Source organism: Crinia signifera, chromosome 1 (genome assembly GCF_055691185.1).
Source record: "Crinia signifera chromosome 1, ASM5569118v1, whole genome shotgun sequence".
Classification (NCBI taxonomy): Eukaryota; Metazoa; Chordata; class Amphibia; order Anura; family Myobatrachidae; genus Crinia; species Crinia signifera.
The window spans coordinates 330,386,656-330,399,038 of NC_139217.1; the positions used below are offsets into that span (position 1 = coordinate 330,386,656).

General features: G+C 43.7%; 1 protein-coding gene across 2 annotated transcripts in view; it reads left to right on the forward strand.

Annotated features, from left to right (window-relative positions):
* Positions 1-3,669, forward strand: part of LOC146005631 (leukotriene B4 receptor 1-like) — a 60,596-nt gene extending 56,927 nt beyond the window's left edge. For both annotated transcript variants that reach the window (XM_083145000.1, XM_083144990.1), the window contains exon 2: positions 1,782-3,669. In XM_083145000.1, the coding sequence (XP_083001126.1) occupies positions 1,782-2,834 (1,053 nt within the window). In that variant the 3' untranslated portion in view covers positions 2,835-3,669. The remainder of the gene's footprint in view (positions 1-1,781) is intronic.
* Positions 3,670-12,383: the final 8,714 nt, after the last annotated feature.

Below are 12,383 nucleotides of genomic sequence, written 5' to 3' on the forward strand. Positions count from 1 at the left end.
TTAGTGGAAGGGCACAGAAAAATAGGAGGTACTACTATAAGCATACTGTATTTTGTGCACCAAGGCAGGGCTAAAAAAAAATTCATACAGTAACAGGAGAACCTGAGAATAATATAAGGTAAATATATTAAAGATTCTAAAAGTGCAGAGATGATGTTGCCCGTAGCAACCAATCAAATTCTAGCTATCATTTCCCTATTGCATCATGCAAAATGATAAACAGAATCTGATTGGTATCTATGGGCAACTTCCCCACTTTTCACTTATAGTAGCTTTAGTAAGATTACCCCTTTGGGGTGTATTCAATGTTGTCCAGATTTATCTGCAAGCCAAAAAATCCGGACATACCTATCCAATGCAACCGTTTTCAAAGTAATCTGTATACGAGGAAAATAGTAAAAATCGGATGTGTTTTCTACCAAAGCACAAGCATCGGCGAGTAGTTCGTGATCCACGTGTCTTCTGACAGTGCCTGTTTTTCCGACAGCTGAGCCCTGGTTAACAAGTACAAGGTTGACATAGATAAAGCCAGGAAAAGGTCGGCAGGTGGAAAGGTCAACATGATTTTTTTTTTTCTTTTTAGTCATTTTGGTGTCAATTTGTAGATCCAGCACATGGACCTCAAAATATTGTACAGAAATGGTTCAGGATTGCTTTACCTTTCTGTCGAGATTCTACAGGGATGGTAAAGTCTGAAAAAGTTTTTCAAAAAAGTGTTGACCATTTTACCATGTAAACCTTTTGACCATATTGACCATATTGACCATATTGACCATATACATGTCGGCCATATGGTGCTGACTTATTGAATGTCGACCTAGACCTATCATCCGGATACCACTACAAAAATAGACAAATGCAAATTCAGACTCCACTGTGTTTATTTGTGGCACATGGGAGAACTTCTACGTCACTGGGTCGAAATAATGACACAAATAATATTGAATACCTTACAATGCCGACGCACTCAATTTCTCGACAACCAACTTTTTATGATACAGTGTCCATGTACACATATTGATTTACAGGATTATAACTGTGTCGGTATTTCAACATGTTCAAAGCTAATTTGATATGTAATATGATCATGTCGATACAGCAAGTATTATAGGTGTGGTATGTGGCTCTGACGATCGGGAATCCGACGTTCATTATACCAACATCACAATCCCAACCGCTGGTACAGGAGGGGGGCGAGCGCAGAGAAGCCCCTTGCGGGCTCGGTGGCTCTACAGGGGTTGTGGACAACCACGAGGGAGAATATACCCTGTCAGTCGGGATCCCAACTGTTGGGCATTATAAAGTTGGGACGTCATCTGGCACCCAATATTATGTATTTATCGAGATATTGACTATAGGTTTACCCCATACCATATAACAGTGTCAGTGCAGTAATTGTCGGTATTAAAGATGTAGGTAAATCATACTGGCCCCAGGCATATAAAAAACGGACATACAAGTAGAATTTGATACAGTATCACCATATACAGATGTGTTCTCTGGTTGTTGCGGCAATCCATTTATTCTAATGAGAGATGGCCAGTGATGTGTACACATTGCAATCCCGCTATAGGACACTGCTATACACAACAACAATGTAGTGGGACACATCTGTAATGTGTGTAACGCTGACCGTAGACTCCAAAGGGCAGGCACTGAAGTAAATGACATAATATTCTTTGGAAAGTGAAGCTTAATATTGTGTCACTACACAAATAAACAATAATATATACAATGGATATAAAGCCTAAGAGTAAAATGTGTTTCTTTACTATTGACAGAACATAGTGCTTGGACAGATGACCACTCCCAATTTTGGAAATTCCACGGAGATTCCTGGGACAACCTCTTCATCCTCCCATCTTGGCATTGCCATCCTCTCAGTCGCGTTCATTATTGGATTTCCAGGCAATGCATTTATCATCTGGACAGTGTTGATCCAAATGAAGAAACGTACAGTCACCTGCATTCTCATTTCACATTTGGCCATGGCGGACATCATAGTACTCCTCACAGCGCCATTTTTCCTCCATCTCCTGGCCACAGGCAGCTGGGTATTTGGGAATATCATCTGTAAAATGTGTAATTACATTAGTGGCTTCAGTATGTACACCAGCATCTACCTCATTACTTTTATGAGCATAGACCGCTTTCTAGCTGTAGCCATGCCATTCACGTCTCATAAGATCAGACGAAAGTCAATTGTCAGGAGCATAGTTTTGGCAATATGGGTGTTAGCATCTCTGTTGTCCATTCCTATCGCAATTTACCGCTCAGTAGTAACCAAGGATGGCCGAAACCAATGTGTCAACAAACAAACCCAAGGAGGAAGTGGTTTTCAGCATATCGTCTTTCAATACATGTTTGAGACAATTATGGGATTTGTTATCCCCTTCACAGTCATACTGTCCAGCTACATCTACATTGGACTAAGGTTACGTACTGCAAAATTTCAGACCAAACATAAGACTAACAGACTGGTCATCATGATCATAATAATATTTGCTCTCTTCTGGATTCCATACCATTTAGTGAATATGATCCAAGTCTCAGGAGAACTGTACTCATCAGATGTTCTAAGAAAGGCAGCTCGTACAGCCAGGCCCAATGCAATAGCCCTAGCCTTTCTCAGCAGCAGCGCTAATCCTATACTGTATGTGTTTGCTGGTGGCAACTTCATAAGAACTGCTGGGGTTGGATTTATGGCCAAACTCTTTGAAGCAACTGGCTCTGAGGCAAACAGTTTAAGGAAAGTTTCCCAAGTTTTCCAGCAGAGAAGCCGAAATCAGTCTGTAGAGCAAACTAAATTAGAACCCAATGAGAATCAACAATAGACAATTGACAATATGGATTCCCAACTGCCTGGACTCAGACAATGGGGCGAGCGCAACAAAGCCCCTTGCGGGATCGCAGCGCTCGCCATGCTGCGGGCATGGTGGCTCGCTGCGCTCGCCACCTATTCTATTCTCCTTCTATGGGGGTTGTGGACCCCCACGAGGGAGAATAGCCAGTGGCGGGGTTTTGACTGTCGGGATCCCAACGTCGGAGTAATGACTGTCGGGATCCCGACTATCGGAAAACAGTACGGCACCCCTTTTATTAGTATACGCTAAGCAGTCCGCCTCCATGCTTTGGTGCACAGTATAGGGGAGAGATTTCTGCAAGCTCGGTCTCTCCCCTGTACAGATAAATGGTGTCTGTGATTCGAGTTCTGCTGTAGTGTATATTGACATATATGGCAGCAACGCGGGGGAGGGAGAGGGGATGGGGGGGAGAGAGACAGAGCTGCAGGGATCTCTCTGCCATACTGTTCACAGAGGCAGACTGCTAAACTAATAAAAGCAGGAGCTGGGGCAGCTGAGCAGCAGCGAGGGGGCAGGCAAATAAAACAATGTAAACATACATGTGCAGCAGGTGATCTCCATCTCTCCCACGTCCCCCTCCTCCCCAGCCAGTGCTGTTGCTGGGGACTGGAATGTACAGCAGCTTTTAGCACAGGCAGAAGAGCCCGCTGTGATTATTTAGTAAACAGGGACTGCTGCCTGAGCTTCTGGCTGCTGTACCAGCGGCGTAGCTACGTTTTGGGCGCCCCCCCCGCCGTTAGGGGGGGCGCCCCCCACCGCCCATTCAAACCCCCCCAATCCCCCACAGCCTTACCTTTTGCGCTGGTCCCGGCGGCTCCGTTCTTCTGCTGAGGACCACCACAAAATGGCCGACCCCATACAGCAGACAGTTTCAGAGAACTGTGTGCTATATGGGGGCGGCCATTTTGTGGTGCTCCTCAGCAGAAGAACGTAGCCACCGGGACCAGCTAAATAGGTAAGCCTGCGGGGGATTGGGGGGAGGTGTAACTATAGCACCGCAGCCCCCGGCGCCCCCATATGCACAGCGTTTCCCCCCTGCGGTGCTATAGTTACGCCAGTGTGCTGTACACTATCTTCCGCGGCAGCAGCGCTGGGGAGGGGGGGTCGGATGTGGGAGAGACAGAGCTCACCTGCTGCACATGTATGATTTTTTTGTACTGTTTTATTAAAAATCTATAGGAAAGCTTCTCTCTTCTGATCAGCTGCCCCAGCTCCTGCTTGCTTTATAAGCAAGAAGCAACCGCAGGACACACAGTATATGGGGAAAGTGAAAGTAAGCCAGCTGGCTAACGTTCTACTAGCTGTGCACGAGCAGGAGGATCCTGGGCCATCACATTGCGATAATAACTGGGGATTAATGATAAATGTGTGTAATTTTAGGGAAAATCGCAATGCAAATTGAATCGTTATTATCACCTTCTGATTATAATGTATTTGACAGTTTTTTCAAAGATATTGCTTAAATTATCCTGATGTATTTTCACTGACGTAACAATAGCACCGCAGCCCCCGCCACCGCGGGGGGCGCTGTGCATATGGGGGCGCCGGGGGCTGCGGTGCTATAGTTACACATCCCCCCAATCCCCCGCAGGCTTACCTATTTCGCTGGTCCCGGCGGCTCCGTTCTTCTGCTGAGGACCACCACAAAATGGCCGCCCCCATATAGCACACAGTTCTCTGAAATTGTCTGCTGTATGGGGGCGGCCATTTTGTGGTGGTCCTCAGCAGAAGAACGGAGCTGCCGGGACCAGCGCGAAAGGTAAGGCTGCGGGGGATTGGGGGGGTTTGAATAGCTACGCCGCTGTGTATTTTATAAGCCTTGAATTAAATTGATTGAATTGCTTCAAGTCTATTGCAGGTCATTTCCAGGATTAAACACAAAAAATAAAAGCTGGTGGCTTTAATGATCCACAAATTCAAATTCTTGTGAATGATTCCAATTTTATAAATTCTATGTATCCTGTTGAACCTTCTACCTGGACCAGTTATGTTTCTATCATTAACCCCTTCCTGACAGAGCTAGTTTTTGCGTTCCTGACAGAGCCATTTTTTTCAAATCTGACATGTCTCACTTAAGTGGGGATAACTTTTTTTTGCTTTTACTTATCCCAGTGATTTTGAGATTGTTTTTTCGTGACACATTGTACTTCAAATTAGTGGTAAATTTGGGTCGATACAGTCTGTGTTTTTTTGTGAAAAATACCAAAATGTCGTGAAAAAATGGAAAATTTAGCGATTTGCAAAATGTTAAATTTTCTGCTTGTGAGACAAATAATCTTACCACTCAAAATAGTTAATAACTAACATAGACCATATGTCTACTTTATGTTTCCATCATTATTTCAACTTCCTTTTAATTTTTTTGGACACTAGGAGGCTTACAATATGAATAGCAAATTCTCAAATTTTCAAGAAAATTTCAAACACTGATTTTTTTAGGGACCAGTTCAGTTCTGATGTGACTTTGAGGGACTTGTATGTGAGACACCCCCATAAATGATGCCATTTCAAAAACTGCACCCCTCACAGTATTCAAAACAGCATTTTGGAAGTTTGTTAACCCTTTAGGTGTTTCACAGGAATTAAAACAAAGTGTAGGTGAAATTTCAAAATTTCATTTTTTTTGCAGATTTGCAATTTTAATACATTTTTCTAAGGAACACAGTACATTTTACTAGAGAAATGTGACTAAAAATTGATTCCCCCAATTCTTTTGTTTTCATAAATATCCTATATGTGGCCCTAGTGTGCACGTTGACCAAACCACAGGCTTCATAATAGAAGGAGCAACTACTTGATTTTGGAGCCTCCTTTTTATGAGATTATTTTTTAGGCACCATGTAGGTTTCTAGGCACCATAAGATGCTAAAATTTAGGAACCCCCCCACAAGTGACCCCATTTTGCAAACTACACCCCTCAGGGAATTCATCTAGGGGTATAGTGTACATTTCAAACCCCCAGGGGTTTCACCAATTTTGATACAACTGGGCTGTGAAAATGAAAAAATTTAATTTTTCATTTTCACAGCTCAGTTGTATCAAAATTGGTTAAACCCCTGGGGGTTTGAAATGTACACTATACCCCCTGATGAATTCCCTGAAGGGTGTAGTTTGCAAAATGGGGTGACTTGTGGGGGGGTTCCACTGTATAGGTGCTTCAGGGGTCATTGAACCAGAATCTGTGCTGCAAAATCCAAAAATCACTCCTTCCCTTCTGAGTCCTGCCATGCACCCAAATGGTATTTTTTGGTCACATGTGAGGCATTGCCGTACTCGGGAGAAATTGGGGCACAGATTTTGGGGTGCTTTGTCTCCTTCATTCCTTGTGAAAATGAAAAATTTTGAGCCAGATCTGCATTTTTGTGTAAAAAATGTAATTTTTCATTTGCACAGCCCAGTTGTATCAAAATTGGTGAAACCCCTGGGGGTTTGAAATGTACACTATACCCCTAGATAAATTCCCTGAGGGGTGTAGTTTGCAAAATGGGGTTACTTGTGGTGGAGTTCCACTGTATTGGTGCTTCGGGGGTCTTGCTAATGCGACATAGCACCCACCATGCATTCCACCAGAATCTGTGCTGCAAAATCCAAATATCGCTCCTTCCCTGCTGAGTCCTGCCATGCACCCAAATGGTATTTTTTGGTCACATGTGAGGCATTGCCGTACTCGGGAGAAATTGGGGCACAGATTTTGGGGTGCTTTGTCTCCTTCATTCCTTGTGAAAATGAAAAATTTTGAGCCAGAACTGCATTTTTGTGTAAAAAAATGTAATTTTTCATTTTCACAGCCCAGTTGTACCACAATTGGTGAAACCCCTGGGGGTTTTAAATGTACGCTATACCCCGAGATGAATTCCCTGAGGGGTGTAGTTTGCAAAATGGGGTCCCTTGTGGGGGGGTTCCACTGTATAGGTGCTTCAGGGGTCATTAAACCAGAATCTGTGCTGCAAAATCCAAAAATCACTCCTTCCCTTCTGAGTCCTGCCATGCACCCAAATGGTATTTTTTGGTCACATGTGAGGCATTGCCGTACTCGGGAGAAATTGGGGCACAGATTTTGGGGTGCTTTGTCTCCATCATTCCTTGTGAAAATGAAAAATTTTGAGCCAGATCTGCATTTTTGTGTAAAAAAATGTAATTTTTTACACAAAAATGCAGTTCTAGCTCAAAATTTTTCATTTTCGCAAGGAATGAAGGAGACAAAGCACCCCAAAATCTGTGCCCCAATTTCTCCCGAGTACGGCAATGCCTCATATGTGACCCAAAAATACCATTTGGGTGCATGGCAGGACTCAGAAGGGAAGGAGTGATTTTTGGAGGTGGAATGAAAGGTGGGTGCTATGTCGCATTAGCAAGACCCCCGAAGCACCAATACAGTGGAACCCCCCCACATGTGACCCCATTTTGGTCACCAGCTTTGGGAGGGGGGCTGGCGCTGCGGCTGGTGGGGGGTTGGGAGGGGTGCTGGCGCTGCGGCAGCCGGGAGGGTGGGAGGGAGGGGGGGCTGCCGGGTGGGATGGGGGGGCTGGCGATCGGTGGTGATCGGTGCTGTACTTAACAGCACCGATCACCACCGATCACTGTGTTACCGAGCGGCTTAGCCGCCGGTAACACAGAAAACGCTGCAATTGGCTGTTCACATTTGAACAGCCAATCGCAGCGATCGCCGCGAGGGGGGATGTCTGCTGTCAGGGACAGCAGACATCTCCAAACTGTCACCGTGTCTATAGACGCGGTGACAGTTTAAAACCATGACGTATATATACGTCTTCGGTCGGGAAGTACCTCCCGACCATGACGTATATATACGTCATATGTCGGGAATATCTTTCTATATATATATATATATATATATATATATATATATATATATATATATATATATATATAATGTATGTATATATATATATATATATATATATATACACACACACATATATATATATATATATATATACACACACACATATATATATATATATATATGTGTGTATATATATATATATACACATATATATACACACACACACATATATATATATATATATATATATATATATTCACTACATATATTGCTTTTTACTGGGCAGCTTTATGCTGCTGCTGCGGGGGGGAGGGGGGAGGAGGGAGGAGGGCAGCGCTGCTGCGCTGTCTGCTGCCGGGGGAGCCAGGGAAGCTGCTGCTGCTGCTGCGGTGAGTGCCCGGCGGGTGGGAGGTGGGGGCTGCACATCGGTGGTGATCGGTGCTGTACTTGACAGCACCGATCACCACCGATCCCTGTGTTACCGAGCGGCTTAGCCGCCGGTAACACAGGAAACGCTGTGAATGGCTGTTCAGATTTGAACAGCCAATCACAGCGATCGCCGACCGGGGGGGGGCACCCCTGCCCCCCCTGGGCGGCGAGGGGGGATGTCTGCTGTCAGGGACAGCAGACATCACCTAACTGTCACTGCGTCTATAGACGCAGTGACAGTTAGAAGGCATGACGTACATTTATGCCATGTGTCGGGAAGTACTTCCCGACCATGACGTAAATGTACGTCCAATGTCGGGAAGGGGTTAAGATTTTTGGGTGAAATTACACAGCAGAGGATTATCAAGTATTGGTTAAAAACATGCTAAAAAAACTGCAGATGATGAGGGGCAGTGAGGAACAAGGTGAGAGTTTTCACCAGGACATAAAAGTGATGGAGGAGAGGTATCAGGGCAGATGGGACAGTCCTATGATTGCTGATTACTGTTGGGGTCTTATACGTGACTGTGACAATCACTCCTATAAAAGAAAATGATACAAGCTGCGTTTTTTTAAAGCAATAAATGTCAAAAGTTTGGCAATTTTATATGTTGTTTCGTCAAATAAGTATTCATTTGAAGTGTCTTGAGTTTCATTTTAAGTGATTTGTAGTAATTTCTACATGCTAAGCTACACAGTTCTGCATATCCAAAACTAAATATGCATTTTACTGTTTTTCATGGGGTACCCAATTATCTCAAAAGGTAGAGCCAATCTGGGAAAACTGTCCTATTCAGAATCATCACCCCCAAATTACCCTAAAGAGAATGAAATATTCTTGACTATTGGCATAGTGGTAATCATCAGAATAAGACATGGCAAATTCAGCATGAGTTGGATAGATAATGGTCAAACACAATCATATACTGTACATTAGTTTCGCTTGAATTACTGTTGAAAAACGAACTTTATTTATCCGAATAAGACATGGCAGATTCAGCATTTTTGGAATACATTATGGGTCGCATACGATGCAACACGATCTTATAGACCCGATGCCATAAGATGAAAATCGGTGGCGCCCTGCAAGGAAACAAGTACCAAAAATAACACAAACAATACAATGAATTCTCTATAGCTGTAAATACAGTATATTTAATAAAAATTGATGTCTGAAATTGTTAATTGGATAAAAAAAAAATTATAATTTCATGTAAAATAAAAACACCCAATGAATATCTACAATCAAATGTTCATGTATTGTTCATCATTGTTGTGGTATAGGGGGAAATTTACCAAAATGGATTCGTAGAAAAAAGGTGTATTCGTAGGGAGAAATACACCTTTTTTTTACGAATTTGTATTTTCGGGATTTTCTATCCCCAAAATACAACAATTCGTAGTCCTAGGGATGGAACATTCGTATTTGTATTTACAAATACGAATGTCTACACCATCGATGGGATACGACAGAAATCACCATTCAAAAGAATGGTGGTTCCTGATTTACTAAGCAGCCATATAGAAAATACGGCTGCTTTTGTCCACGAAAATACGGCAGAAAAATAGAACACCATTTTCCAGTCGTATTCTCGTTTTAGCCTGCACGGATCAGTCAGATCCGTGCAGGCTGCAGTGTAAAAATAAATAAAATAAATAAATAAAAAAACGGCGTGGGGTCCCCAAATACGGGGGACAAAATGAGTAGGGGTCCCCCGTATTTTAAGAACCAGCCCCAGGCAAAACCAGCCAGCAGGGTAATGCCCAGGAGATGGGCGGAAGCGCCTAACAAGCGAGACCTATCAGCAAGCCATATGATAGGCCAACAAGTTACATCTGACCATAAACGGAGCCAGCGATAGGCTGAACATCGAATATAGTTTGAGAAAGCTTAGATACAAAACATGTGTCACGAACCCGTGTTAGGTAGATAGCAGGATGTATTGATGTTAGCTAATGTGATATAATGTGTTTGGTCCACTGCGTGTGCTAAATAGGGTCAGTGGATTCACATCAGCCTCACCACCCACCATATTGGTGTGGGAGGAACAGCATTCAGCATTGAAAGACAGAAGTATCTGTCAAAATTGTGGTTACACCATATATTGCTTGTGTGTGATTTATTAACCCCATGCTGTAACGGTTATTCATGCCAAAAATCAGCAGTGTAGCACTGACCACCAGCAGAGGTCCCCATAAGCCTGAATAACAGGAGGACTTCACACTAAACACAGTTGCAAATCTGCACAGTGTGTTGTTACAATATGTATTAAAAACATGTACAAGCTACAGTATGTGAAATGTAACACCCTTAGGAGTAAAATTGATATAAAAGCAATTGCTTAAACTGTGTTGAGCCTATTAAGGCCAATCTAAATATATCAGCTCCTCAAACAGTACAGCAGTGTGATCCACATACACAGTGATATAAATCATAAGGGAATTATCCCCGTTAATAGAAGCTACATCCTCCCAATAAAATCTGCCAACACGTTTTAATTCTACTAACACCTTCTTTATTTTCCAGCACAATTTATGTCATTGTTTGTCCAAAAAATGTTTTAACCTCTTTAAATTTCACATATTGATGGGCATCTCCTTATCAGAAACAGAATAATAAAGATAATTGGAGTTCCCATTTTTTAAGAAAATTGTGTATACACATGAAATACATTCCGATCTTCCAGATAGGAGTGCATCCGCTAACAACTGCCTTTTTTCTCTCTTGTGTTCTTTTTTGATCGCTGGTCACAGGAGCATGAGATAGAGACAGAATGGGTACTTGTGTATTATCAGGACGCCTGCAAAATCGGACGAAAATCGCATGCAAAAATCGCATGCAAAAATCGGATGTGATTTAGCGGCCGATTTTTGATAGATTTTCGGCCGATTTTCCGCGTTTTCCGGACTATTTGCATGCTATTCCATCATTGCACATCTTGCACACCCCTGATTTCATGCGGTGCGATGCACGCGATGCGATGCACGCGATGCGATGCATGCGATGCAATTTTTAATAGTACAAGCACCCTGATGGGTGCTTACAATGTTAAATGCCCAAAGCGTGGCGAGCGCAGAATACATGTAAAGTAATCCGTGTCTCCTCGCGGGGCTCGCTGCGCTCGCCACGCTTTGGGCTCGGTGGCTTGCTGCGCTCGCCACACTATCTAAAATCAACTTCACGCCGACGTGAATAGTGGGGGTATGAAAAGGTCGGAGGACGCGCACCGCCATCCCTCGCGGGATCGCTGCGCTCGCCACCCTTCGGGTTGGCGTTGATGGTGGGGGTGGCGTTGACAATGGTGGTGCATTTAACATTGTAAGCACCCATCAGGGTGCTTGTACAATTAAAAATCGAATCGCATCGCATGCCACTTGCTGACATACAATGCTATGTGATATTTAATTGTACACTCAGGGGCATTTTCCCGAAAATCGCATCGCATACCATTGCATACCACGGCATACGCCGTGCTAGGAATCAAGTACCTGGGGGTGTGCAAGGATGGAATAGCATGCAAATCGGCAGGAAATGGCCGAAAATCGGCAAAAAAATTGCATTGCAAATCGGAAGCAAATCGGCCGATAAATCGTACGCGATATCATATGCGATTTACATTAAATCAGGCGCCCTGATAATACACAAGTACCACAGAATGAGACAGAATAGCTTGCAATTTTCATCCAAAATCGCTAGTCGCTGATGAAAACGGTACACTGAGCAACATATTGCTGAGAGATATTGCCAGTACACTGAGCAATACTGTATACTCCTGAGAGATATTGCCAGTACACTGAGCAATATATTGCTGAGAGATATTGCCAGTACACTGAGAAATATATTGCTGATAGATACAAGGTTCAGATGGAGACAGATGCTGGTGCTCATAAAATGCAAATATTACTTCCCTTCAAATGTATGGTTTCCAAAACTTGTCCTCGAATGGATTAAGTGGATCCCTACAGATGAGTTTTTCACGGGAATATGTACATGAAAAAGAAATGCATGAACAACAGGGCCGGCGCCACCACTAGGCAAGTTTAGGCATTTGCCTAGGGCGCTGGCCACTGGAGGGTGGTAGTGAGCTGCAGCCGGCCAGCAGCAGCAGCAGAAGCAGGAAGCTACACTACCGCAGAGGAGAGCCCGGAGGAAGAACTAGAAGAAGCTGCCTGCAGCGTCAGCGATCATCTGCAGACAGCAAGCAGCTACTAGGTGAGTAGTAAGTTATTCAGACGCCCCCCCCTTGTCCCCCCGCCAGAGCCCGCCCGTGTACTTTGCCGCCAGC